The 27,259-nt window shown below is 39.8% G+C and overlaps 2 protein-coding genes across 9 annotated transcripts; one reads left to right on the top strand and one right to left on the bottom strand.

Annotated features, from left to right (window-relative positions):
• Positions 1 to 361: 361 nt before the first annotated feature.
• On the bottom strand, positions 362 to 27,259 carry LOC120795266 (retinol dehydrogenase 14-like). 8 transcript variants are annotated; one of them, XR_005708221.1, is made up of 7 exons: positions 26,888 to 27,259; positions 22,928 to 24,671; positions 2,903 to 2,951; positions 2,522 to 2,576; positions 2,090 to 2,251; positions 1,655 to 1,854; positions 362 to 1,496 (listed from the first exon to the last, which is right to left on the bottom strand). XR_005708221.1 is itself a non-coding variant. In XM_040137038.1 (2 exons), exons 1-2 carry the CDS (start codon positions 27,128 to 27,130, stop codon positions 24,054 to 24,056), a joined length of 861 nt encoding a protein of 286 aa, XP_039992972.1. In that variant the 5' UTR covers positions 27,131 to 27,259; the 3' UTR covers positions 22,758 to 24,053. The 8 variants fall into 8 exon arrangements, 1 of the variants encoding a protein (XP_039992972.1); XR_005708222.1 differs by having other exon boundaries at positions 2,522 to 2,951; positions 22,928 to 22,997; positions 23,844 to 24,671; XR_005708223.1 differs by having other exon boundaries at positions 23,844 to 24,671.
• Positions 6,669 to 8,737, top strand: LOC120795401 (protein YIPF7-like). Its single transcript, XM_040137319.1, is given in 5 exon segments — positions 6,669 to 6,705; positions 7,946 to 8,091; positions 8,235 to 8,296; positions 8,298 to 8,451; positions 8,615 to 8,737. Coding segments are annotated over 5 exon segments (522 nt in total).

Genomic DNA, 27,259 nt, shown 5'->3' with positions numbered 1-27,259 from the left:
CTTTGACTGGCTTCAAACTGTTAAGGCTCCACTCAAGCAATTTAAACCCAATGATGAACAGTTGGAACACCTCAGGCCACACATAAATCCTTTGGGTGGAGCTGGAGACAGTTTGGGGACTGGTATTTATGAACAAGTCCTCAACTTTCTGTCTTATGTACAGAACACACACACATTCTCTCATCTTGGAACTGATGTCATCCCATTGTCAATATACACGAAAAGCCGGAAATCCTCATATTTGAGAAACTGTGTTATGGTTGGCATTTTTACTTGAAAAATTACTTAAACTAATCAGTAATCAAAATAATTTAATTTTCTGCTGACTGACTAATCTGTTAATTGACTAATTGTTTCAGCTCTATTGCCCTTCTTATACTGTAACTTTCTTATTCCTTCTTCTTATCCTTTTTACACATCACATCTTGTCTGGAGCTTAACCTTACTTTACCAAGTTTTTGGTATCAACAATCCAATTCTCTCCTTTACTTTCCTCATGTGTTTTTGCCCTTGCTATACAGTGTAAGTGATGGATTTCCAGCAGTAGCAGTGGGCTCGGAGAACACCTAGAGCCAAAGCACAGCATTGATCCCGAATACCTGTTCTGCCCGGTGGTAGACTTGTACAGCAACATGTACAGACAATGCCCCTTGTAGCACCAATCCATTACTGTAATAAAATGTTTTTCAGGCCTGCAGACAAAAAATCTGTTCAAAGGGCCTTATAAAAACAAGGATCTATGAACTCAGTTTAATGACACAAAAAACCAACAGAAAAGTGTCCCCTAGTAAGCCAGGAATAGTCTATGATAATTCTGATGTAAACCCACTCTGATTAGTTCCCTTAACGATAACATTTGTTTTACTATACCATAACCTTTGTAATTATAGTATACATCAACCGACTGGGATCAAACATAAGTCATGTGTTTGACAGAAATAGCATAGGAAAAAACACATTTTTTAAAACATATAAATAAGAAAAACATTGTTCAATGTACTTTAACAGCCTACTGAAAACTTACAGATAATCATTCATGACAGTATGACGACAGTACCACAATGATGAAAACTATGATAGTTTGGATCAGAGGGCATCAAATATCCACCAATCTTTGCTAACAACTCCAGCCCAAGCATTGTTTTTCCTTCTGAAAATCAGTCTTCCAATGCAATAACAATGGACAGACCAAATACAATTGCTTGTCATCAAAGGTGTTATTATGTCAAAAAATAAAAACAGCATTTAGAATATCAAAACCATTAGAAAATCCATCTAATATTTAGCCCCCCCAAGCTGATGAGAAGAGACTACTCCAAGCTACATGTTATTTTTGACGTCACGTTCGTGTATTCGCCTTTGGGAACCTGGCCAGTCAATCTTCTGGGTGGAAAAATGTAGCTCTGGCTGCAGTAAACAACACACTGCTGGGATTCGCTGCAGGATTGTGGCAAAGATGAGGACATGCTGAAGAGTGATTGGATGGGCAAGTCTACCTGTGCAGAAATATACAAAAACAGATTAAATTGAAATAAGACTGACAAAAGATTGGATCATAGCCAGCAGTTGTATGAGAGACTATAAAAAAAGCCACTTCTCATTTAATTCATAGAATATATTGATATTTTGTAACAATTGGCACAGGGACCTATACCTTCAACCTCCAAGAGCCAATCCTTCCTAAAGGTAATGGCCCTGGCTTCCAGCCACCTCCGATTTGATGCCGGCAATGATCTACATCTGGCATGGAGAAGCCCCATGATATCACTGGCCTTCAGGGATGAAGATTTTCTCAAAGCTTGAGGGTGTGAGGTGACCTCCTCCAGGACACCAAGAGTACCCAGTCCTTTGAATCTGATGCAAAACAGAGAAACAAATCACAACATGAATCAAGAATATCTTTACTTTACGTTAATCTTCTAATTAGAGTGGAAGAAATAATTATCGAAATCATGTGTAAAGTTCACCTTAAGGTGAAACAAAATGTCCCAAAAGCATAAGGACAACACCAAGGGTCACAAAAAATTGCTTTGCACCAGTTGCTGCTAACTAACTTATTCTGCTTGGAATACAAGCACAGACAACTTACTGGTGGAGGGCTGCCTGTATTTGCCCCTCACAGTAAAACTCGAGCACAGCTTCCATCAGCTCTTTCCCGTGCGCCAAGCACCGGACCTCTCATCAGAGCCAGCTCTTCAGCAGTTTCATTAACAGCCTGTCTGGCAGCATGAAGCATCCCTGCACTGCTTATCTGATATTATAAAAGGAAAGAAATAGTTGCCAACTAGACTGAAATCAATGGGTAAAAACATGGTTTCTTTCTATACCAGTCACATCATATCTCAAGCTAGTGTATAGCAAATACATAATATAGCAATAATTAAAACCAGACAGGTCTTTACTGTAATTATGGGTATGTTACATTTACAGGGCCTTGCACTGTTGATATTACAGCAGTAGTTATTATTGCAGTAAAGAAAGAACTCAAAAAGGTATTATAGCTTTTATAATAAATACCTACATGTGTGCTCACTGTGTTGCCTAAAAGGTTCTCTCTGGTATGGTAAGAGTAAAGTCTGTAAGGAAGCAAGAACAATGTTAGATAGCTCCCTGGTAGTTTGCAAACAGGATCATGTTTTATAAAGTCCAGCTAAATGTACTTAATTGAACCACTATTTCACAAATCAAGGACTTTGATCCTCCATGCCAAAACTTCCTGACACTCCTAGTATTTCAAAACAAACAGTAAGAATATGGTAGAGATGTGTAATTATTTTTAAACTTGCCTTCTCTAGTTTAGTCCTTAGGCCATGGTCTACCACTTTCTCAATGGTCGCTGGGCCAGATGGTAGACCAAAGACTTTGCTGAAAATTTTTTTTGAGAAAAAGTTAGGTGACATACCCCCGTGGATCAGGCAAACAGCCAGTTCCGTAGGTGTTGTTGTGAAAGGCTTAAAAAGAAAAACAAAAAAGAAATTGGATAATTGATAATAGTAATGTCAAAATGAAGCTATGTTGGACATACATAAAATCAAACAGTATCTTTTTCTGACGTTGAAAAAAAACTGATTTGTACAGCTATTTTTAGTGACTAAAAAATCCACTTTGTCTATACGCCTTGTGTTTAAACATGCCAACACTGTCAAGGGCCAGGGTCCATGCTTTTAGAAGCCCTTCACATATTTGGTGCCCTTGGAGCTGTCCCATCAGGAGTGTGTAAAACCCTCTGGTAGGCCTGCCATCATCTGTGGCCCCTTCTTCCTGACCATCCTCATCGATAAAATTGGTGTCCAGTTTTGACTCTGGGTCAAAGGCTGGCCATCTGAAGGCTCTCAAACTCTGCATTACAAAGAACATTTATCTGGTTAGGAAAGATGGTGAACCCTTGACTTCAGAATTTTTAGTGTGGCAGCAATGTCAGGAACGTGGAAAAGGAACATGTCTTTACTCACATATGCACAAACACAAATTTAATGTCTGCAATGTCGGTTTACTACATACTACTGTAGGTCATAATCTGGTTAACTTATTTAGAATTCTTTTTTCTATACAGCTAGGAGTAACATGTAATTATATCATAATAATTAATTTTATTATTGGTAAATTGACTGCACTTACATAGCGCTTTTCTAGTCTTATTGACCACTGAAAGCGCTTTACACTACAAGCCACATTCACCCACCTATTATCCTGAAATGAAATGATTGATTTGGCACTATATACATGTAAATAAAATTGAGTTGAACAATGTTAACATGCATTTGAAGGTTCATACAATTTCACCCACAACTTTACACCCCAATTGATGGCAATGAGTTGACAAAGCGATGATGAGGAAGTCAACACAAATTGACTAAACAACACAGGGAAATTGAAAACAGTTTGCCTTGAGCCTAGCCTAGTCAAACTGAAAGCATTGCTAGAACCAAGGATCAATTCCCAGTGGTTCCGCTGGCAAGGCGTATCTCAAGGAACATATTGGCTGCGTTTCTTGGGTCAAAATGCAAAACATATTTATACAATAGTAATACAGTAAATGAAATTATGCCTTCACAGAACAGGGCTGATTCACACCAAAGGCACTCACCTCCACTCAATCCCCCAACAGCCACAGAATGTACAAAGTACACAGTGCAGTGATGCCAGTGTCTGCGAGTGAACCGGTTCGGGTGCTTAGGAGTGAGGGAGGGGACATAGCCTCCTGCAGTGAAAATTCACTGGCCAGTTCTTCACTGCTTTGACGCTCATCTGCGCGTAACACACAGACCCCTGCTTCAACAGCGCCCCCTGTTGACTTGGAGGAACCCATGCAGTGGGGTTGTGCCAAACTCACTCCAGAGGAACAGCAGCTTGGTGCATTTTCTGCCCCCAGCTGGGACACTTCATGGCATTTTGTCCAGTAAAAGACCGGGCTCGCCAATGAAAAGGGGGGTGCTGTTGAGCTGTACCACTTCCTCTGCTTTCCCTTCTCTTCCTCTCACTCATGTTGACTGAACTTCTCCTTCTCATTCCCTGTGTTGCAAGTTATTAGTGGATTCTGGTGCGGATGAAAGTTTTATGGACTGGAGTTTGGCTAAGAAACTGGAACTGTTTTCCCTCTGCCCAAACCTCTGGAGGCCAAGGCATTGGACGGCCATCTATTATGTAAAGTCACTCACCACACCCACTCAGTGAAGATCCGCATAGCCAAGGGTCATATGGAGCAACTCAGCTTCCACCTGTTCAACTCTCCCATGCATCCACTCATTCTGGGACTGCCCTAGCTCAAAAGACAAAATCTCCAGATCAACTCAACCACTGAAGAGGTAATGGGTTGGAGTGTGGTCCCAGAAGCCTCCCTCACCCTCAGCTCTGTTGCTGGAGGCTCCTGATCCTTCTGTTTACCAGTAACTCCCTGAGCCTCCTGAGGATTTAACTGACCTCCATAAGGTCCCAACCTGTTATCATGACAGGTCTTCAGCAAGTCCTGTGCCACCTCTCTACCTCCTCACTATGAGTATGATTGTACCATTGGCCTGCTTCCATCCATCCTCCTCACCTGCTGGAGCTGGATTTTTCTTTGTAGACAAAAAGGAAAAAATTACTCTGCACCTGCAACGACTACCGAAGCCTCCACGACATCGCCATCAAAAACAGGTACCCCCTCCCCTTTAATTTCCTCTGCTTTCGAACAGTTACAAGGTGGTAAGATCTCTTCCAAGCTAAACCTTAGATGTGCTTATCACTTGGTGAGGATTAGGGAGGGGGATGAATGGAAGACATCTTTTAATAACCCCCAGTGGCCATTACGAGTATCTTGTGATCCATTTGGACTAACTAATGCCCCAGCTGTGTTTCAGGCATTAGTGAATTATGTGTTTTGTGACAAGCTTAGCCAGTGTGTCTTCATTTACATGGATAATATCCTCATCTTCTATCCAGATGAGCAAACCCACACACAGTATGTCTGACAAGTCCTGCAACGCCTTCTAGATCACCAGCTACTTGTCAAAGCTGAAAAATGTGAGTTTCACATCTCATCAGTTTAATTCCTGGGCTTCATTATCTCTCAGAACTGAAACCAAATTAATCCTTGGCCGACCCCCACTAGCAGAAAAGCAGCTCCAACGTTTCCTAGGTTTTCCCAACTTTTATGTTTACGTTTCTTAAGAAATTTCAGTTCTATTGCTGCTCTCTTGCATGCCCATATGTATGTGTATATATATATATATATATATATATATATATATACACATATACATATATGTATGTATGTATGTATGTATGTATGTATGTATGTATGTATGTATGTATGTATGTATGTATGTATGTATGTATATGTATAAACATTTTTTTTAAAATCTCCCTCTCACCCATCTCCCATGGCAGGTGGTGGTGTGTCTTCCTCAAGCTCGGGTCCTCTACCAGAGGCCTGGGAGTTTGAGGGTTCTGCGCAGTATCTTAGCTGTTTCTAGGACTGCGCACTTCTGGACAGAGACCTCAGATGTTGTACCCAGAATCTGCTGGAGCCATTCTCCCAGTTTGTGGGTCACAGCCCCCAGTGCTCCCATTACCACTGGCACCACTGTTGCCTTTACTCCTCACATCTAGCTCCTCTATCAGCCCTTGGTATTTTTCGATCTTCTCGTGTTTCTTCTTCTCAATGTTGCTGTCGCTTGGGATCGCTATGTCTATCACTACTGCCTTCTTCTCTTGTTTGTCGATCAACAAGATGTCCAGTTGGTTAGCCATCACCAGTTTGTCAGTCTGGATCTGGAAGTCCCACAGGATCTTGGCTTGGTCATTCTCAACCACCTTAGGAGGTGTCTTCCATTGTTACCTTGGGCACTCTAACCCATACTCAGTGCAGATGTTCCTCTACACTATGTCAGCCACTTGGTTATGGCCTTCCATGTACGCTGTTCCTGCCTGCATCTTACACCCTACTACTATGTGCTGAACTGTCTCAGGAGCATCTTCGCACAGCCTGCACCTGTGGTCCTGTCTGGTGTGGTAGATCCCCGCCTCTACTGATCTTGTACTGAGTGCCTTTTCTTGTGCTGCCATGATTAGTGCGTCTGTGCTGTCCTTCAGTCCAGCCTTTTCCAGCCACTGGTAAGATTTCTTGATACCAGCCACTTCTTATATCTGTCGGTGGTACATGCCGTGTAGGGGCTTGTCCCTCCATGATGGTTCCTCCTCCTCTTCTGCATCATCAGGTTTCAGGTATTCACTTAGCGGTTCATTTTTGGGGGCCATCTTCCTGATGTATTCCTGAATGTTGGTTGTTTCGTCCTGGACAGTGGCTCTGATGCTCACCAGTCAGTCGGCCTGTCTTGTTCCGCTTAGTGTACAGTCTCAGGGTGCTGGACTTTGGGTGAAACCCTCCATGCAAGCTTGCTTGTCTTGATATCAGTGACCTCTATCTCCTTCTTTGGCCAGCTTATTATACCAGCGGGGTATCTGATGACTGGCAAGGCGTATGGCCCGTATTTTGTTCTTCCCATTCAGCCGACTTTTCAGGACCTGCCTTACTCTGTGTAGGTATTTGGCTGTGGCTGACTTCCTTGCGGCCTCCTCAAAGTTCCTATTTTCCTTCGGGATCCCAAGGTATTTGTAGCTGTCCTGAACATCTGCAATGTTGCCTTCTGGTAGTTCAACCCCCTCCGTTCTGATCATCTTCCCTCTCTTCAATACCATCTGACCACACTAATCTAGTTCGAATGACATTCCGATGTTGTTGCTGTAGATCCGGGTGCGGTGGATCAGTGAGTCGATGTCTCGCTCATTCCTGGCATACAGCTTGATGTCATCCATGTAGAGGAGGTGACTGATGGTTGTTCCGCTTCGGAACCGGTATCTGTAACCACTCTTTGAGATGATCTGGCTGAGGGGGTTCAGGCCTATGCAGAACAGCAGCGGTGATAGTGCCTTTCCTTGGTATATGCCGCACTTGATGGTAACTTATGCAGTTGGCTTTGATTTGACCTCCAGAGTTGTTTTCCACAGCCCCATTGAGTTCTTGATCAAGGCTCTTAGTGTCCTGTGATGTTGTACATTTCCAAGAATTCCAGTATCCATGGGTGTGGCATTGAGTCATAGGCTTTCTAGTAGTATATATATATATATATATATATATATATATATATATATATGTGTATGTGTGTATGTGTGTGTGTGTGTGTGTATATATGTGTGTGTATCTAGCTAGCAATGCTCCGTTAATATAAAGGTCAGATGTGTTTCGCCCAGGAAACAGCTGGGAAACCAACTTTCTTGTATTCACACACCAAATATCAGCCACATGGCACTGGGACGTCACTCTACTAACAATCAGAAAGATAAGCTGGATGATCAAGAGGACCTTTTGTTGCATTGCATGCAAATAGAGTTCAAAGACTGTATTTTTGAATATTTGTTCTGTGAATTGAGAAACTTTTCCACCTCAATTCTGTTCATTGTGTAGAACTTGGCATCAGTTTTGATCACATCCGGCAGAATATGCTGACAGTGTTGAACCCTTCTGAACCTGCAGATGACAGCATTATGAATGAGACTGATCTGACAGGTCCAATCCTCTTCTGCATCACACCGGGGGTCTGTTTAATGATGGTGAGTTACTAGCATAGTACTGCCTATCTCAACCAAGTATATGACCATTACTAGGAACCCCGTTCAGCACTCACTGCTGTATAATATGTAGAGAAGTGAGATTTAACAAGTGTCTGTTTATTTCTTTACTCTACAATATTCAGGCAGGTAAAGTTCACTTTGGTTATGTATATTGGTTCAGTGCTACAGCCTGTATTGAGATGTACATTCCCGAGTCTGATGAGTTCCCTGGTGGTGTCTTACGGCTGTGTGGCCATTGTCCAGGGCTACTGCCTCCTGCCCATTGTGGCCCTCCCCACATTTACTGTCTTCTACTCTTTGCAGTAAATTCTTTCAGTGGTTGTGTATATTTCTGTTTCTGTTTAAAAATCAAACATTGAGAATGAAATTTCCTTTGTGACTTTGAGAATAAAAGTAAGACAAAATAATATTAAAGTCCCCTGACTATCTTTTCTGGAGCTTTCAATGACATCTGACGAACTTCATCTGCGGATACAGTTTAATCAGTTGTCATCATCATCAGACATGTCATCATCATTCCTCCAAGATCTTCATCTCCACCCTCACTATTGAAGGCCAGCAGCTGGTGGTGGATTACCCATGTGCCCTGCTCTATGGGCTCTTTGTACTGCTCACTGTATTTTAACTATCAACAGATACAACCCAGAGGAAAATCTTTATTATTCAAGCAACAATCTTTTGTTTTGTGTTATTTTACCAACAAAGTTAAATGGAGAATGTTTTTCACTGTTTCAATGTTATTTGTCTATTTAAGTAAAGCATCCAAGGGGATTTAAAGCTTATTTTGTGGATGACTGCCTTTTACCAAGCTTCAGCTCCACGCTGAATCAGGAAAATCACTGAGAACCAAATATGCAAATGACCTCTATATATATTAAATGTTCTATAAATTAAGTGGAAAAGTTTAGCCTTTATTTCTATAATAAAAAAAACACAATATGGTTTGATTTCATCTCTGTTCTATTTAGATTTTGTTTTATTAATTCATGATGCTACCGCTCTGGAAAAAATTAAGAGACCACTGCAAAATTTTTCTGAAATCAGCATCTCTACATGTATGACAGCCATTCCATTCCAGTTTCTGTTGAATTCCAACACAAGCAGACCTCATTCTACGTAATGAGGTACTGATTAGGTGATCATCTGAACCAAATCTTATTTAACAATTAAAAGTATAAAAATCACTGCTGTCATCACTATCCTCTTGCAATAGGACCAGCTGGATGGCAATAACATTGCTAGTAGTACATCAAAAGTAATTGGAATCAAAAAATAACTATTGACCATGCCAAAAGAAAAGTTTTGAGTGAGGAAAAGAAGGGTTCAATTCTGGCTTTACTGGCAGAGGGATACAGTGAGCGTCAGGTTGCTTATATCCTTAAAAGACGGCGGTTCATAAGAACAAGGTCAAGCAGCAGACATTGGGGACAACAAAGCTACAAACCGGCAGAGGGCGAAATAGACTCCACTGACCGGGATGACCGTCAACTCATTCGAATGTCACTCAGCAACCGTAGAAAGACATCAAGTTACCTACAAAAAGAATGGCAAATGGCAGCTGGGGTGAGGTGCATGGCGAGAACGGTTCGAAACAGGCTACTAGGGGCAGGGCTCAAGTCGTGAAAAGCTAGAAAAAAGCCCTTCATCAATGAGAAGCAAAGAAGAGCCAGGCTGAGGTTTACAAAAGACCGTAAGGATTGGACCATAGAGGACTGGAGTAGGGTCATCTTCTCTGAGTTCATTTTTCAGCTTTGCCCAACACCTGGTTGTCCAATGGTTAGACGGAGACCTGGAGAGGCCTACAAGCCACAGTGCCTCGCACCCACTGTGAAATTTGGTGGAGGACCGTTAATGATTTTGGGGTGCTTCAGCAAGGCTGGAATTGGGCAGATGCGTCTTTGCGTGAATCAAGCCACGTACAAGGTTATCCTGGAAGAAAACTTGCTTCCTTCTGCTCTGACAATGTTCCCCAACTCTGAGGATTGTTTTTTTCAGCAGGACAATGCTCCATGCCACACAGCTAGGTCAATCAAGGTATGGATGAAGGACCACCAGATCGAGACCCTGTCATATCCAGCCCGATCTCCAGACCTGAACCCCATTGAAAACCTCTGGAATGTGATCAAGAGGAAGATGGATGGTCACAAGCCATCAAACAAAGCTGTGCTGCTTGAATTTTGACGCCAGGAGTGGCATAAAGTCACCCAACAGCAATGTGAAAGACTGGTGGAGGGCATGCCAAGACGCATGAAAACTGTGATTGAAAATCAGGGTTATTCCACCAAATATTGATTTCTGAACTCTTAGTTAAAACATTAGTATTGTGTTTTTTAAAAATTAATATGAAATTTATTTTTCCTTGCATTATTTGAGGTCTGAAAACACTGCATCTTTTTTGTTATTTTGACCATTTGTCATTTTCTGCAAATAAATGCTGTAAAGGACAATATTTTTATTTGGAATTTGGGTGAAATGTTGTCAGTAGTTTATAAAATAAAACAAAAACGTTCATTTTACTCAAACACATACCTATAAATAGTAAAATCAGAGAAAGTGATAAGTTTGCAGTGGTCTCTTAATTTTTTTCCAGAGCTGTATATTTAATACTTACATGGTGGATATTTGACTGGATGTGATTTATTCTGTCCGCAAAGGTTTTGATCAAAAAAGAAATTTTCCAAACTTTCAACTTTTTTTTTTTTTCATAACAAACAACAGCATCAAACAGGTTCAAGGTTAAAGTACTTGGCTCCTTATCTAAGTATGCCAATGGGTGACCCATTTGTTACCTCCAGAGGGCAAGCTGATATTCCGTGTTCAGAGTCCAGTGAAAGTGTTTTAAAGCCTTTTCCAGCAGGTTTGTATGTTACACCATAGGCTGGATTTATGATCTTTTCAATTAGAAAAAATTATTAACTGATAAGCAACCCAGTGTTCACAGGCTGGAGACACCATACTGGTAGGTGTGGATTGGCGTGTGATAGTAATCTATTTTTTATTCTGTTTTGAGAGTTTCATCTGTCTCATAAATGTGGTGGTAAGTTCACTTAGAGTTTTTACAGGAATTAAATGACAATATATATAGAAAAGAAAAAAAAAAAATATATATATATATATTTATATATAAAATGCAGCCATTCTCTCTTATTACATTAGAGGGCACCATAACATCACAGTTTTGAAATGTGAAATTATTCTGACTGGCTGAGTGAGTACAAATGACTGTCAAATCCCACATGTTTAGTGGTGTTGTGAACTCAGGCAATTTATGTAAATTTGTCAGAAGGTTGTTATATGGTTCCATTTCTTCTTCCATTTCTTGTTATATTAGACCTACTATTGCAATGCTCTAAGCTTTAAGTATTAAAAGGAGACCAAATTACATAGGTGTGTGTGAATGTGAAAAAAAGTTGTATGTTAACACAATCCAAAGAGCTGTGAGAATTCTATGGAATAAAAGGAACTCATTTTTCACACAGCTCCCATGATGTAAGGGGGTCTGAGCAGTCTCGGACAACTGTAGAGTCAATGATATTCTGCAGACAAGTGTGTGTTTCTGTGTGAGTGTGTGTGTGTGTGTGTGTGTGTGTGTGTGTGTGTGTGTGTGTGTGTGTGTGTGTGTGTGTGTGTGTGTGTCGGGGGGGGGGGGGTTTCATGGATGTCTACAAAATGCTGTGTGATATTAACAACAACTAACTTCGAAGGGTACTGGTCCAATAAGTCAGGTGGATCCAGGCCCTCAGGTTCTGCAGAACCTGCTCCTGAGGGAACAAATACCAAGGCCATGATATCTCTGCTTTGTCTTTCTGCTCTGTGTGTGAGACTGTGGTGGCACCATGACCATGACCATGACCCACTTCCTGCTTCAATTTTGACCTACTTTTTCACAGTAGTAGTGCACACAGTTTTACTGTAGAATGAAGGATTATGAGCAACATTTGATGTGCAACGATTTTCAGTTCGACTTCCAAATAAAGTGATCAGCCACCTCTATGCGTGAGTGCAGTGAGTTCATAAAAAGGTGATCAAAATTACCATGGTCTAATACTCTGAAAATAATTTGTGTATTGTTTACTTAGGCACTTTGGCTTGAGGGTATTGTTTTTTTACAAATACTTATTGTGCTCTGGTGTCCTGCAAACAGGTATAGTGCACTGCTTGAGAGAAAAATCTCAAGCAGTGCACATAAAAGTGTGGTTACCAATATTCGCCACAATAGGGGAGTGTACCCTTTGGCCTTTATATTGTCAAGAGTTTATAGGCAGTGCCTACAGGTCAATTCGCAACAACAATGTACTATCACGTCTTTGTATTTTTGCAGGTAAGCAGGCATAATGAATGTAAACTAGTGTACATGGGTCACAAATGAGGGTCACTGGTGGAGTGGGAAAGTCAGCTGTTCATCCTATTAAGTATGTTTCTATAATAGCTGAGTTGTTTTTAGCCTTGTTAACCTAGCGGCTAAGCTAACTTTTGCCATTCGTAGTTGGACCCAAACGTAGTTGGCTGGACATTTAATTGGTCCATTCTCAAATTAACTTGCATATAATGGTGTTTCATATAAATGTATTGTTTTATGTTACCTGTTTTATTGTTTTGTTGTTTTTTTCACTGCTAAATAGTTGGTAAAGAAAAGTATAAACAGATGTGTGGCCACACATTGTAGTGCAGTGCTGGGACAAAATTCAAGTGTGCTACATATGGTGAAGACTTGGGCAGGTTTAGGCACAAAACCTACTTGATTAGCGTTTGGGAATCATTTCGGTTTGGGTTAGAAAATATACTTGGAAAGGTTAGGGAAAGATCATGGTTTGAAAACTTCTTCGTTGAAGAAACAATGACTCTTGGTAACTCAGAAACCACATAAGTCTACACATCCAGTTGGGAAATGTATGTTTGATATGGTTACGATTCAAGTTAATATCAACATGCTAACTAGCTATTATTATTATTTTTATTGTTGTTCATTTTAGCCCTTATCCATGCTATTTCCCAGAAGTTTGACATTTCTATCACTAAGCAGCTCATAAAATTTGTAAAAGTAAGAAAGTTCAAATACAAATTCACTAGATGGTAGGCTTCTTAATGAGCAATAGGGTGGGAAGAAAGAACATTTAGCAGGTACAAAGTAACAAAAAGTCACTTCATGAGTTATTATAATTTTAAGAACTGCTCAGTTACTGAAATATCTGACTTTTGGGAGATAGCATTGCGGGACAGTTATACGTGGCATGGTGGTCCTCTTTAGTCACAATCACCAAAGGTGTATTTCAAAAACAACATTTGATGAGAACATCTTGCCAAATACTGGGTTAAGTACTGACAATGCCAAAATTTTTGCATATTATACATTAGTTATTATATAGTAGTGAGCATACACCCCCCCTACAGAGAGAATATATGGGAGGCAATGTATGTGTATGTTTGACAGAAAGAGGACAGAAAGGGAAGGACAGTCCCATGGTGGGACTGTGAAGAGCAGGCCCCGTCTTTCTTCTCATAACTGGATTGGTTAAAGCAAACAAATCCCTCTGGCCAAGCAGTAGACTGAAGACAAGCCCTCTCTGGGCCCCGCAAAACCCTCTTGCTACTTTACACTAAACTCTTCCAGATGATTTATGGGCTCTCTTCTCTGAGACTCGCTCCTGCTCACCTTTCATTCACCACAGAGTGGGCCGACAGGGCTCTCTGCTCAGTGCACTGCGACCCATCATTAACCATTGCACTCCATATGACAACCCCACAATCTGCTGCAAGTTAGACCTGCTTAAACTGGATATTTCCTGCAGCAGTTTTATAAAGTGTTAATGTTAATTTTCCAAGGACGCAATATGAATCAGTTATGCCTGGAATACGTTGATTTCCTGCTTCTGCAGTCTGCTGTCTTAATGCGGAGATGAGCCCAAAGGGCTTTCCTGGAGGGTTGCATCAGTATATAGATTAAAGTCATGGAACAAACAACACACTGATGATTTTAGAACAGCCATGAGGCTGGTAATGCAGGGTTTTCACTTGTACTTGACTTTAATGACCACACTATCAGGGCTGTGGCTACTATTGAGGACATGTCGTCTGTATTTTTACTCTGCGGTGACTTTCCATCCTCCAGGTAAAAACCCACATATGGTGGGCAGACAGGGGTTTCTATTATTTACTGTATATTATTATTTTGTCCACCCCATTAATATCAATGAGGGAAGGCAAAATAATAGAAACACCTCTCTTCAAAATTCAATAAAGTTCCACAGCACCACAATCAACATCCTTGAAAATTATCATACAGTTGAATCAACTGCAACTTCCTTGTTGGAGTGGTAATGACAGTAATTGAGAATCAGATTTTTATTCCTGGTGCCGTTGGTGGTAGGTGGTGGGGGGAATCTTTACCAGTCTTTCAACAAATCTTGCTACAGCCCTGCACATGACCAGGGTCTCTTTTGTTTCACAATGTCAGCTACATCATGATTGGCACAGACTGTTATATTGCACAAAATGTACACACTACTCCTCGGTAAGAATATACAGTGATCAGCGACAAAATTAAGAAATTCAACAGACATGCAACTGTTTTTCACAATCACCTGAACTAATAAAGGTAATAGAGAATGTCTATGGATTGCATCTTCTGTGTGTAACTGCACTGTCACCAAATATACAAGTCAACTTGAGAGTCTACTGCTTCACTGTATGAAAAGAAATCATCTCTCTGTGTGCAAATCCAAATTAAAAAACCATGGTTGGAAAGCTCACAATAATTAGTTATAAATTTCAGGGAAAGTTGAAAAGTTCAGCATGGTGGTCTAAGGCCACATCAGCACAAAACACATTTGGCTGTTCAGAGACTTGGGCCAAACTAAATACTCAGGCTGTTTTCCTTCAGCCTGGCATAGGCTTGGTTTCGCTCCAACTGGTGTTCGGAGGGAAGGTGAAAGACACAGATAAAGAATTCCTGGCGAAATTAAAAAAGGTAGGAGCGAAGACCTTTTAGTGCTTCAAACCATTCAATGAGAAACTCCACCCACTGTGTAGCAACTGAAAACCTGGCAATTTGTAGAATGGGTTTGGATTATTTCATATTTGACTAAATTGAGAGAGTTATCGGTAGGTGTAATCATTCTTCTTCTCCAGAGCAACTCCACCCAAGCAGTTGAGGGTCAGGGCCTTCATCAGGGGTGGTGATGGGGGGGTGGCAAGCTCTGCTCTTTCACTTTCCTTGCCCAGATTTGCTGGTCCAGGGATCAAACCAGCAATCTTTCAGTGAAGCCCTGCTTCTCTAACCTGTAGGTCACCACTGCCTAACCTCCTTAACTCCACCAGAGGCGGTTGTTTTTATGCTTTTCCACAGGAAACTGTAATGGTATTTACGCAGTGGTACTCATCATAATTAGTTTATGATGCTGATAGCATCCCTGCGGTAATGCTGTTTTTATCTTTGTATCTATTTAACCTTTTTATGTTATATATATATATATATATATATATATATATATATATATATATAGAGAGAGAGAGAGAGACTACATTTATATATATATATATATATATGTTCTTTATTGTTTGACTATGGTCATTTGATGTTTTTACCTCTTGTTGTAAATCTGCGGTGTGTTGATGTGATGTCCTGAAGTTTCTGTTATGTTTTATGTGAGCTTACCAAAACAAACTCCTAATAGCTACACTGAAATGGCAATAAAGTATGTAGTCTTTAGGGTCTTGAATCTTCAATCTCACTCGTAAAGCCATAATAAAGAAAGACTGTTAAAGACAGAAACATCATCCAGCTGCCAGCAGCCCGTCATTCACTGTCACCACTAGACTAGTGATCATTACCAGAGCTCAACTTTGGTCTGTGTAACACAGGTTTTCACAGTATTTTAATATTTATGTATCACACTACATACAGTATTTTACTGACTTATCAGGCTCAATTGTATACTCGTTTAGTTTCTTGTTTAATTACTGCCCCTTCTATGAGCTTCTAGACTGCCATTGATTCATTGTACCCTATCACAGTTGAGCCAAAACTCACCACAACAGTGTACATGGCAAGGCTAAATTAATAGTAAAACTGATCAGGAGCGAGCATTTAGCACAAACAACATGGTCATTACATGGTAAAATGACAGCTAATCACTGATTTAAAGGACCATGCCAGAACTGTTGCATTTTGCAGGAAATTTAATGCAGAAAACATGATTTACACTATGGCTAAACATTATCCAAAGTACGCTGTATTGTTTATTGCAATACAGCGTACTGCTGTATGGTGTAGACTTAGACTTACAATCTGATTGTAAGTTAACCAGATTCATTTCTTAAATATGACTTATATCTTCTAGTGATGTTAATTGTTTTACAACAAGAAAAACAGACATGAGGTTGACTATAAGAAATACTTAAGTTTTAAATTAATTTTCTAGTTGGTTTTCAGCATACTGGGGTGTAATAAGTAAATATGGCATCCTGGATATATGGAAACACTTTGAAATAAATATGGCAACATTATCTAAATGTAAATTATGGTATGCTTTAGAAATTCTGCAGAAATGTAAAATATATATGGTTTTTAAGGGCAGATGGGTTAAAATCTGTAACTGAATAGTTATTTAAGACCTGCCCAAAACGGACTTTAGCGCTGATATACATCATATATATATCTTATGTAGACACCCTAGTTAAGAGAGACTGTAGATATTCTGACTCTGCTCCTGAGACTATATTTAAACTATACACATTATTTAATGTCATGCTATTCATCTGCAGCTCCTTACATCTTAATCTCAACTGCTGTCTAGAAGTCTTTACTTTTGCAGTATTGTAACTCTATCTGGGGTATATCTGGGGTTTATAGCATGAAACTATTAACGCTGACATCTTGATAGGTAAAACTATAACCTTTCCACACATTCTTTCAAGATTTTCATCACCCTCTCTAACTGTGTTGCTGTAGACTGTTGTGGCCTCGGTTGCACCATCATGTCTAACATCAGCTGTGATGTAAGGTTATCCCAGCTCGTGTCATTAGGGAGCAATAGGCTGTGGAGCAGCCTCATTTGCTGGGTTTTCTGGGTGGATGTTATTACCAGAGTGAATGCTCTGCAAGGTAACTTCTTTTCCAAACTGCAGAAATGATATTGGACGGTACCACACAAAAACAGGCCAGGTCAGAATTACCACAAAACATCCACTGACAAAACTTAGAATGGATTTTTAATACCTATATTATTTTAAATTTGAAACTCACAATATCCATTATTCTGCGTACATGCACATGCTAGCTGTCATTATCAATCTGTCAGCGACAATAAATAGCTGAAAAATCAGATGAAAAAATCAAATGTTAAACTGCCAGTATACTGCACCGGAACTGCTTGTCAGAAGGTCAAATAGCCTGTGGCAGTTCAAGACAACTTCTTAAGATAGTGATTTTTACAGTGATGATTTATAACGCGGTAAAAACTAGCTGGTAGGGATGTCCTGAGAAGGATCCAGGCAATAGATTGCTATCAGCTAAAATAAAGCCAATAAAAATCCAATGCATTGTATATAGTATATATAGTATACTGTCTTTTGTGCGCCTCCAAGCGCCAGCTTTGCAGCACACTGCTCTCCTTTATGGCAGCCAGACTCTATGCTGCGAGCATTTTGCTCCATTTGCAAATTAATATTAAAGTGTGAAAAAAAAATTAAAGTTCTAACACCCAGGTTGGCGAAGTACATGGATTTGTAAAACTGAAATGGTTACCAGTCTGTTATCTGTCTTTCTCTTTAGCAAATAAAATTGTACAAAACATTCAGCTAGCAGCTTCTCATTCTTTGAATGTTAAAATGACAAATGTTGCTGGCGGCAGATCATATCAGCAGTCACTAATTACCATTCATTCTGTGAGAAACTTGATGGCAGGCCAAAATGCAACATGGCTGTTTTTGAGTTTGTGTTCTTTCTGCAACCTTATGTCTGTTGCCCCTTCAGATGGACTTCCCCTCTTGTAAGAACAGTGTTTCCCATAGCTAGATAAGGTTATGGTTAGGCATAGTACAGATAACTGGCTGGGGCTAGGGTGAGATTTCAGTCAGGGTGAGCACAGCAAAAGACTGGTTGGGGTTAGGGATAGGGTTAGGTTTAGTTTAATGTAAGGGGAAATGCATATCAATGGGGAAAGAGAGTGTGACACAGCACTGCTGTCTGTGCTCTGGTGTAGATTGTTTATGAGATAATTCAAGCAGCACTTTGCAGCACCTCTGTATAACTGTGAGTGGACTGAGTTATTTGTAGTTCTGACAACTCCATGAGAGTGCCACATCTCTTTAGGGGAATGCTTCCCGTTTCAGGAGTCGTATTTGCTCAGTTATACTTTTCTTCATATCATATAAATGACATAAGCTTCTCAACCTTATAGTTTTGAGTCAGGGCCATCAATATTTGGATCAAGTAGCCCGTGAAAAATAATGCGGCCGAATTTGGAAGGCTACAGCTGTTATTTCAATGTGATACATATTTAATCAATATTTAGGTAAATATAAGTATTGGATTGGACTCAGTATCGGCAGGTACTCAATATTAAAGGAATTGGATCAGGATCAGAGCCAAAAAAACTTGACTGGGACATCCATCCATAATTCAAATTCGGATGAAATTGGCAACTACGGCGTTGTATTTCATTTCCAACTTCCAACCTCCTTTTGATTTGCCACAGCTCTGATCATGCCTCTTGCTGACTTCCACTTCACAGCAATGTCAGCCGAGGCTCATGGGTATCATTTGCATGGCGAGCACAGATCTCTGATAAGCTGATCACTTGCATGCTTACACAAGTAAAACACAGTCTGTTTAAATCGCAATCACATGTTAAATATAAACCACTGTGTTACTGCTGGTGTTTGTCAATGTAACAGGCTGAGGGATGATCTGAATTTCACTCAGTCAGTTTCACACGCCTTTTGAAAACTGGGTCCGTAGTTGTCACTAAACTGACCAGGTTATAACGGTGGGTCTGGTCAAGATGTGTTTGTGGGTGGCATTTCTGAAACTGTGTTTTGCGTTTTACTGAACATCCAACATGTAGCTTCTTGTTAAAGAGTTACTGATAAAACAGACAAATATTTAGGGTTTGATCATTTTTACAGAACAAGCTTACATACGAACTTTGTGCAAGGTGTGAGGTCATTTGGATACAAATTACAAACAGGATCTTGTACCAGTGTTGATTTTGGCACCTGATAGTTTTATTCTTAGTCTTTTGATGACAATGTGTACTAGTTTTAGTCAAATTTTAGTCATTTGATTTTTGTTAGTTTTAGTCTTGTTTTAGTCAACAAAAACTTTTTTGGCATTAAAGGCATTAAAAGAAACAGGAATTTACAGCAGGCATTGTTTCTCACTGCCTTCAAAAACTGTTACCAAAGACAGTTACAACAATGTTAACTAACAATTTGCTGATTGGCCACCTCCACAGTTAAAAGGGAATTCCACAGATTTTATACAATTAGGTAAGTTTACTCATCATGAGGAGTGCTACTCAGACCATGAAAATAATGAATAATGTCCCATGTGTTTCTGGAGAAGCTTTGTCAAGTCTGAGAAAATAACCCTGATGATGTCATCAGGGTTATCTCAGCTTGAGCTTGGAGACTTCAAATTTCTACCAGAAAGCCAGTGTTACAAACCAGTCCTCTGGAGGTTGAAAGACGTGAGCGTTTACCAAGCAGGAAGGGTCTAACGATAAGAGTTGCATTATGAATTATTGCATTATATCAGCGTTTTTGAAGTTTGACACATGCAAGGGACTAAAAGTCAGGATATCTGCTTTTATTTTTTTTACGGTTTGATTAGGATATTTATCCATTCATTTGATTTCCCTAACCCACCATAGCTCTATACTGTATGTCCACAGTGAGACCAGCAAAGTCACAGTGTAACTGAGGAATTTGACTTGATCATTCAAGATATAGTAGAGACTTTATGACACACTGACAGCAGAAGATTTATGTGATTTGAATGGTTGCATATAGAGATTATGCTACACAAAGCAAGCCAGAGAAAAAATTCAAAAGAAAAGAAAAGAGAGCATTAAAAAATGCTGGAAGGTCATAATGGGAATGAAATTTTTGCAGGTATTTGGTCATAAACCAAAGTGTTAGCCAACTTAAAATCATGATGGAGCTAGAGGAAAAGTTCACCAAAAATGATCACCAGTTATTACAATTACAATTACAATGTCTGAACCAAATTTCATGGCAACCCATCCCATGGTAATTGAGACATTTCAGTGAAGACCAATATGGACTGACTAACTGACACTGTCAGGACAGTTTGCCTTATAAAGTAGGAGTAGTGGAACATTTTGTGCTCATTTATATTAATGAGTTGATTATGCTGGAGGCCTAAGCACAGTGAGCAAATTCCAACAGAAGCTGAGGAAAAGACAGACTTAATGCACTTTTAATTGAACCATCATGTGTTGGACCTTGAAGCACAGGCAGCCTGAGTGAGGGCCTCACATCTATATTAGCACTGCGGTACCTATCAATATTACCGCGGCCGATTAAGGACATTAAATTCTGTAATTGCACTAATTGGAGTTATTTGTAAAATAAATAGTATGGAGCTGCCATTAAAATGCCCCAGGAGCATTTTGTGTGAGATGAATTTGATAAAGTGGCTGCCTCTGTGTTTCCACCTTGTTTTCCAGCTCTCTATAAATGATCCAGAAAATGTCCTAACGAAGAATACAGGTGGGAAAATCATTATGTATCCTGGGGTCTTACTCCCACTTCATGTAGGGAGAAGTTCTCTATTTGTGGGTGACCAGGAGAGAAAACATTGCCAGCTAATGACCACTCTCAGAGCAACCAGCATGGTTGAATGAAGCCTAACAAACCCATGAAGAAACTTGATTCTCTTCAGGGGTTCAGTGGCTCATTGCAATCCAACATCCAGAATACGGTATCAACACACCGGAGGAAGTAACACAAGTGCTGTGTATGTGCAGTGATCATTTTTGACATTAATACAAGAGGCTTCTGTGGAGATGCCACCAAAAGAAGACCTTGTCACGGACTTAAAATGCACATCACGATTTGAGAGAAAATAGATCTCAAGTCATCAGATTTTGTGTCAGTAACATCTGAGAAGAAACTTTTTTTTGTCTGTGTACGTAACATGTTAGGTTACCTACTGTTTTCAAGATAGTTGCATGTTTTGTTTCAAACCTAAATAAATAATACTCTTGTTAGGTGTTGTGATCCCTACTTTTATGGAAGGAATTGAAGTTACTCTAATTGGTAACTTACTGTAGATTGCAGTATAACACAATAATGACATTAAATTAGATCATTAATAACAGGTACCTGTAGCTTTATAGTCTTCTCTGGTATATATGCTTTTTTTATTTGCAATGAAGTATATAAACAGTCAGTCTGTGGGTCACATCAGGCCTTCATCATCCTCCATATCCTTGAACCCAGTGTAAGTGCCAGTAGCAGAGGGATACTTCGCTCTGATAGGGAAGTACTCTCCTCTCACCCCTCCCATGACAGTCTCTTTTGAAAAAACACTCCAAGGTGATGCAACAGGCCACCAAATAAATGTATATATAGTGTATAGTCAGGTTACATCAATGTACACCCTCTCTACCTATCAGTAATCAGAGGTTTGTTAGGGTGAAAGTAAAATTACTAACTTACTCCTTAGACAGGGTACCATCAGTTCATGGCAGCAAAAATATTCCATTGCATTTTGCTGACTTTGGCATTATGCCAAAAATTTTTTTTAAATCTCTCAGTAAATTGGCAAAATGATGATGCATGAGGCCCAGTGGGAGGTGACTGACTTCAAGGCTTAAATGGCCATGAGAATTATCAGTAGAAAAGCTCACAGCTAAAAACTCAATCTTAACAAGGTTTTGTTGTCAAATATTCTCTAGTTGTTTTTTTTTCTTAAAACGCAGAAAAATCAGCCAGTGCATAGACATTATTTCAACCTGTTTCAACCAAATCTATTTATTTCAAGGGATTTCTAGAAAAGAATTTCCACATATTTATATAAGACAGACAGAATCACTGAATTTCTTTAATTAAGAAAAGTCATGAAACAAGTTTATTTGTATAAGAAACGGGATTACATAAACTCAATGCACTGGCAGATTTTCTCTTATTTTAATAACATTTCAATAAGGAGAGATCAAATGGAAGTGAATAAGGTATTGAGGTAAGCAAGAGAGAGTTTCACTCCACTGATGTGAAGCATCTTCATTAAGTGTAGGCATGTATGAAGATATGAAATTGGATAGGATCCCACGGATTTGGTTATATTAATAATTTGATGATATTTAAAGAACGGCATCAAGTGATTGATTGGCTTGAGAACCGGGGGAGAAAGATTGTTGGTCATATACGTGACGTCGAATGGAGGAATTTGACAGCATGGGAAGTGATGAAGAGCAGCAGTATATAGCCAACGTTAATCCATAGAGAAACAAGGCAGAACGTGAGGAAAGCCCTCATCCATATTTAACTTGTAGAGAACAGGAACCTTTAGAGTCAATAATATACAAAAATTACTTTTTAATAGAGATTTTTACATTGATCTTTTATACTGTGGAAAATGCTAGTGAGTTAGCAAACCCTCAGTTTAAAGAAAGCTTTGGGAAATGGTTGAAAGTTCTGGAAAATATTAGTAACTGAACCTTGAGTTCAGAGTGTTTATCAAAAAGTTCAACTTTGGATGAAACTGGCAACTATAGTGTGGTGTTTTGTTTCCAACTGTGCTGACCAAGCATATTGATTTCGCCACAGCTCTGATCATGCCACTTACTGATTTCCTCTCCATAGCAATGGCAGCTGAGGCTCATGGGTATTGAGGTATTTGCATTCACCAAAGCAAACTGAAAGAAACAGAGTTAAAGTAATTTGAACTGATGGTCAGAACGTAAATCTACTGTCTGATTACATTATCCAGGAGACTCCAGTGTTTTTATGTTGTTCAACATTGAAGAGATTAAAAGAAAACTTGAAAGGAATTTAGGAGTAATACATTTGGAACCAGCAGCTCCACACACTTAAAAGCTCTGTTCTCAGCAGCAAATAATCCTAACACTTATCCCTTGTGTTAAAGCATGTGTTGTTTACATCAATAAGATTCAGACTGTGATACAACACTTCTTTATATCACAAATAACCCATTTATTATTATTTATTTATTTTGCATTAAGTTTGTCATAGATTTTTCGAATTTTGGTATATATTTAAATGTTTTACATGTTTATACATATATAACTCCAAATTAATTCGGATTAAAACACTATAATTCTCAAATCAAACAAGTGAGCTTCCCCCTTTGAAGAAAAGCAGGCCATCTGTTCATGACTCATACGATCGGTCGGGACCACTAAGCTAAAAGAAAACTCATTTTGATTCATATGTTAATAAATCGTATTAGGTGCACAGAAACATGCGACATCACATTATCCAACTAAGCCCCGCCCACTTCAAAACCAGAGGGAAAAGCACATAGAATAAAAGAAATACATGAATCTCAAATTTCTATTCACAAGAACTGTTCAAACTTTGGTAGGAGTATTGTGGTCATGTAGGATCTCATCACTCATAGGAAGTAAACTCATTTAGAACATGTGTTTTAGGGGCCTTTAAATTAATTGTAGAAAAACATTTATATTCATCAAGTCAAATAATCAAAAAAAAAGAACAGTTATATAACACTCGGCCCTTACCTAAATCAGAGACAGTAGAGACATACTGAAGATAGCACTCTGTCCATCACCACTGAAAGAATTTGAAAAAATAAAGATGACTGAAAGCAGATGCAAAACTGTTGATCATACAAGTGAAGATGAGGAGTTCCCAGATGTGTCAGTTAACTCCCTGCTTTGACCTGCACCCATCCTGTTTGCGGATTAGCTTGCTTGAATTCATTTTAGATTTCATGTGGTTATGCCCACCATGACTTCACTAATGTCCCACAGTTTACTGGCTACCTCCTGGTCTGTTGCCTTGTCCAGCAGAACCTGAGGCTGACAATCTGCAAAGCACTTTCCCTGCACACCCTCTACATCTGGGCTGCAAGCCAAATAGACTGAAGTCCGAGCTCCTTCTTTAGGGCTCTTAAACAAGCCCCATGAGAGCAGGTTAAACATGGGTTTAGCTAACACTGGGACACGAATACACCTCCCAATATTAGTCCTCACTATGCCTGGAGTCAGAGCATTCACCACAACTCCGCTGCCCTCGAGTCGACGAGCCAGCTCACAGGTGAACAACAGGTTGGCTAGTTTGCTTCGACTGTAGGCAAAGGCCTTGTCGTAGCTATGCTCGCTGTTCAGGTCCTCAAAGTTAATGTGACCGTGCTTATAGAGTTTGGAGGAGACCACCACTATGCGGCTGGGAGCTGATCGTTTCAGGAGATCCAGCAGCAGGTGGGTGAGCAGGAAATGGCCCAGATGGTTGACCCCAAACTGTATCTCAAAGCCGTCCTCTGTTTTGGTGTAAGGACATTGGTAGACACCAGCGTTGTTGATAAGCACATCTAACCGAGGCTCCTCCTGTTCAACAGCACAGAAGAGATTATGAAGCACATCTATAGACAAGCCTTGTGCTTTTACTGAGCTTTTATTTGAGCTCTAAAAACAGCGCTTCAGCTTCTGTGTAAAACCTGCATTTGAGGACATACGACAGGGTGTCTCATTGCTATACAATATGCTAAAGCTATATTGTATTGTATACTTTATGCTTTAAGAATGGTAGCTATCCTAAAAAGTATTAATGTCGTTTTGTGTTAGAATAAAATGATAAAAGGCATACACCGAAAGACATCAGTCAAACTGCACTTATAATCAAAGTTCAAGTAGGCTTGTATCCGTATCTGTACAGCTTCTCATGTTATCAGGGACGCTTGATAAACACCAAATGATTTGACCTGATAACTGAATGTGAATCGTATAGAATAAATAGATTACATTTCCTGTGGCTACTTCACAATAAAAGCCACCTGGTGTTTTGTAAAATTTAATGTGAAGGAGCAGCAATAGGAACTATTCTTTAGCATTAGCAGTTAACACTCCAGCTCCACTATGCTTGTAATCAGACCCGTCATTAAATGAAAGTGACAGGATTTTTTACTGCAGGCTAAGCTGTTCAGTGTATGTTGCTAAGTCTATGTTGTAAGACCTACTGAAACTGGAAGAATGCCATATTTGTGCCCTCTAATGAGTTTGGATGGACGATAGATTAGGACTGTGTCGATGAGTCTTTTCTGTTTGACCAGAAGGATGTTAACATGGACCAGGCGATGAGCTAACACTGCTCCAGATGTTTTGCCATAAAAAAAGGAGAGGAAGAATCAGCTGACATCTAAGCTACTTTTAGCTCAGATTTTAAATAACGTAGATGTTTTTGCACAGAGGAGGGGGAGTAAAAATCACCTGGTTTAATGTAAGATTGACTGTGTATTCATGTTTATGCACCCACGAGTGATACCTTTTTCATTCATTCTAAATACTGTCTGCAATAAAATTATGGTGGGGAAATACTGAATCATTTATTTACTGTATGGCCAATTCCTTTCCGCTGGAGGGGTCTGTAAATTGGGTTGCTAAAGTATATGAGCTGAACATTAGAACAGGAAAACAGAAACCAAACTCCGAACAGCAAAGATTTAGCTACAAACTACAAAAGTACTGAAAAAGCAGCTAATAATATTATGAACTAGAATGGCCCCCAGTAGAGCGCATACTTCCGCCAAGGCCAACTACTGGCGAAAATGTGGGAAAATGCCCTATCTCGCAGTGATGATGAAAGAATCTATGGCTCTGCCCCTTTCATTTGATCTGCACCGAGATGTAAAAGGATCTTCCCTGGCCCCGGCCCCATCCCTCCACCAAGTTCGGTGCAATTCGATCAAGTGGTTTTGGCGTAATTCTGCTGACAAATTTCAAAAAACCAACCAACAGATGCAGGTGAAAACAGAACCTCCTTGGCCGAGGTAATAACACTAATACTAGAACCACTACTACTACTAATAATAATAATAGCGTTAAAAAAATAAAAGGGCACCGTGTCTCTCTAATTGCCTGCACATCCACAAACATTGGAGGGATGTATTTTACAAACACACATTTTGGTCAAAAGCAAACTTTTACAGCGCACGCAGAAAAAAATGAACGAGATACTACTTTCTGTACCACCCCAACGTGAGTAATGGCCTCGGCCTGGCCAGCCCCATGAAAATGTCTTGCTCTATTCACAAACGTGTTGAAAAGCAAGTACAATAGCAAGTATGGTTACTCCTAAAGTACGAGAGCTCCATTGAAAAAAATAGCCTCTATTGATACATCGAGAATGACACATTAATAACAAAATAAGACGTGCTTCACATATACTTTTGTAAATCTCCGGATGTTCCTCGGTTCGGCATTCAAACAATCCATGTAGCAGCGCCAATTTACTAAAATATCTAATACAAGTGTGTCGCCTCACGTTGAAGACTGAAATGGCAGACTTATAAATATGAAGCTGTAATTAAATACGTGATATTTGTGGAATCGAATGTATGCCGATTTCAAAAGTGGTATTTCGTCAAGCAGAAGTTATATCGTTGAATTTGGTGGGGCATAGAATTTTGGGATAACCGAGGTCACACTTGTAAATATTGACAATTTTTGAATGACGTTTGGCTTGACGTTCTTTTTCTGCAGGCAGGTAAAATATCCGGACTGTCTGGAAACAAACTTCGCTTAGTAACAAAAAGCTATTTAGCTACCTTTATTATGTCTTGACAGAAAGTTTGTATAGATGTCAGCGAGGCGAGGTCCAGCTGTTTGAGGACTAGCTGTGTGCTGTCCGCACCAGTCTCATCTCGGATCTCCCGTGCAGCCTCCTCAGCCCTGCTCAGGTTCCGGCAGGCCATTATCACACGGCCCTGGAGCTTCACAATGCCTGCTGCTGTGGCTTTTCCTATCCCGCTGTTGGCACCGGTCAATATCACTGTCTTTCCATTCATCATTTGGCATCATTAGCCATCTACTACGCCGCTGTTTAGAGTTCCAAACATCAAAAAGCTAACAGGCTGCATGAGTGTACAACAACACAGAAATACTTCATTACCCAGAAGTCTCAACAGAGGACAGTTCCC

Source organism: Xiphias gladius, chromosome 10 (assembly GCF_016859285.1).
Source record: "Xiphias gladius isolate SHS-SW01 ecotype Sanya breed wild chromosome 10, ASM1685928v1, whole genome shotgun sequence".
In the NCBI taxonomy this organism is placed as follows: Eukaryota; Metazoa; Chordata; class Actinopteri; order Istiophoriformes; family Xiphiidae; genus Xiphias; species Xiphias gladius.
This window is presented reverse-complemented; position numbering and strand designations above follow the sequence as displayed.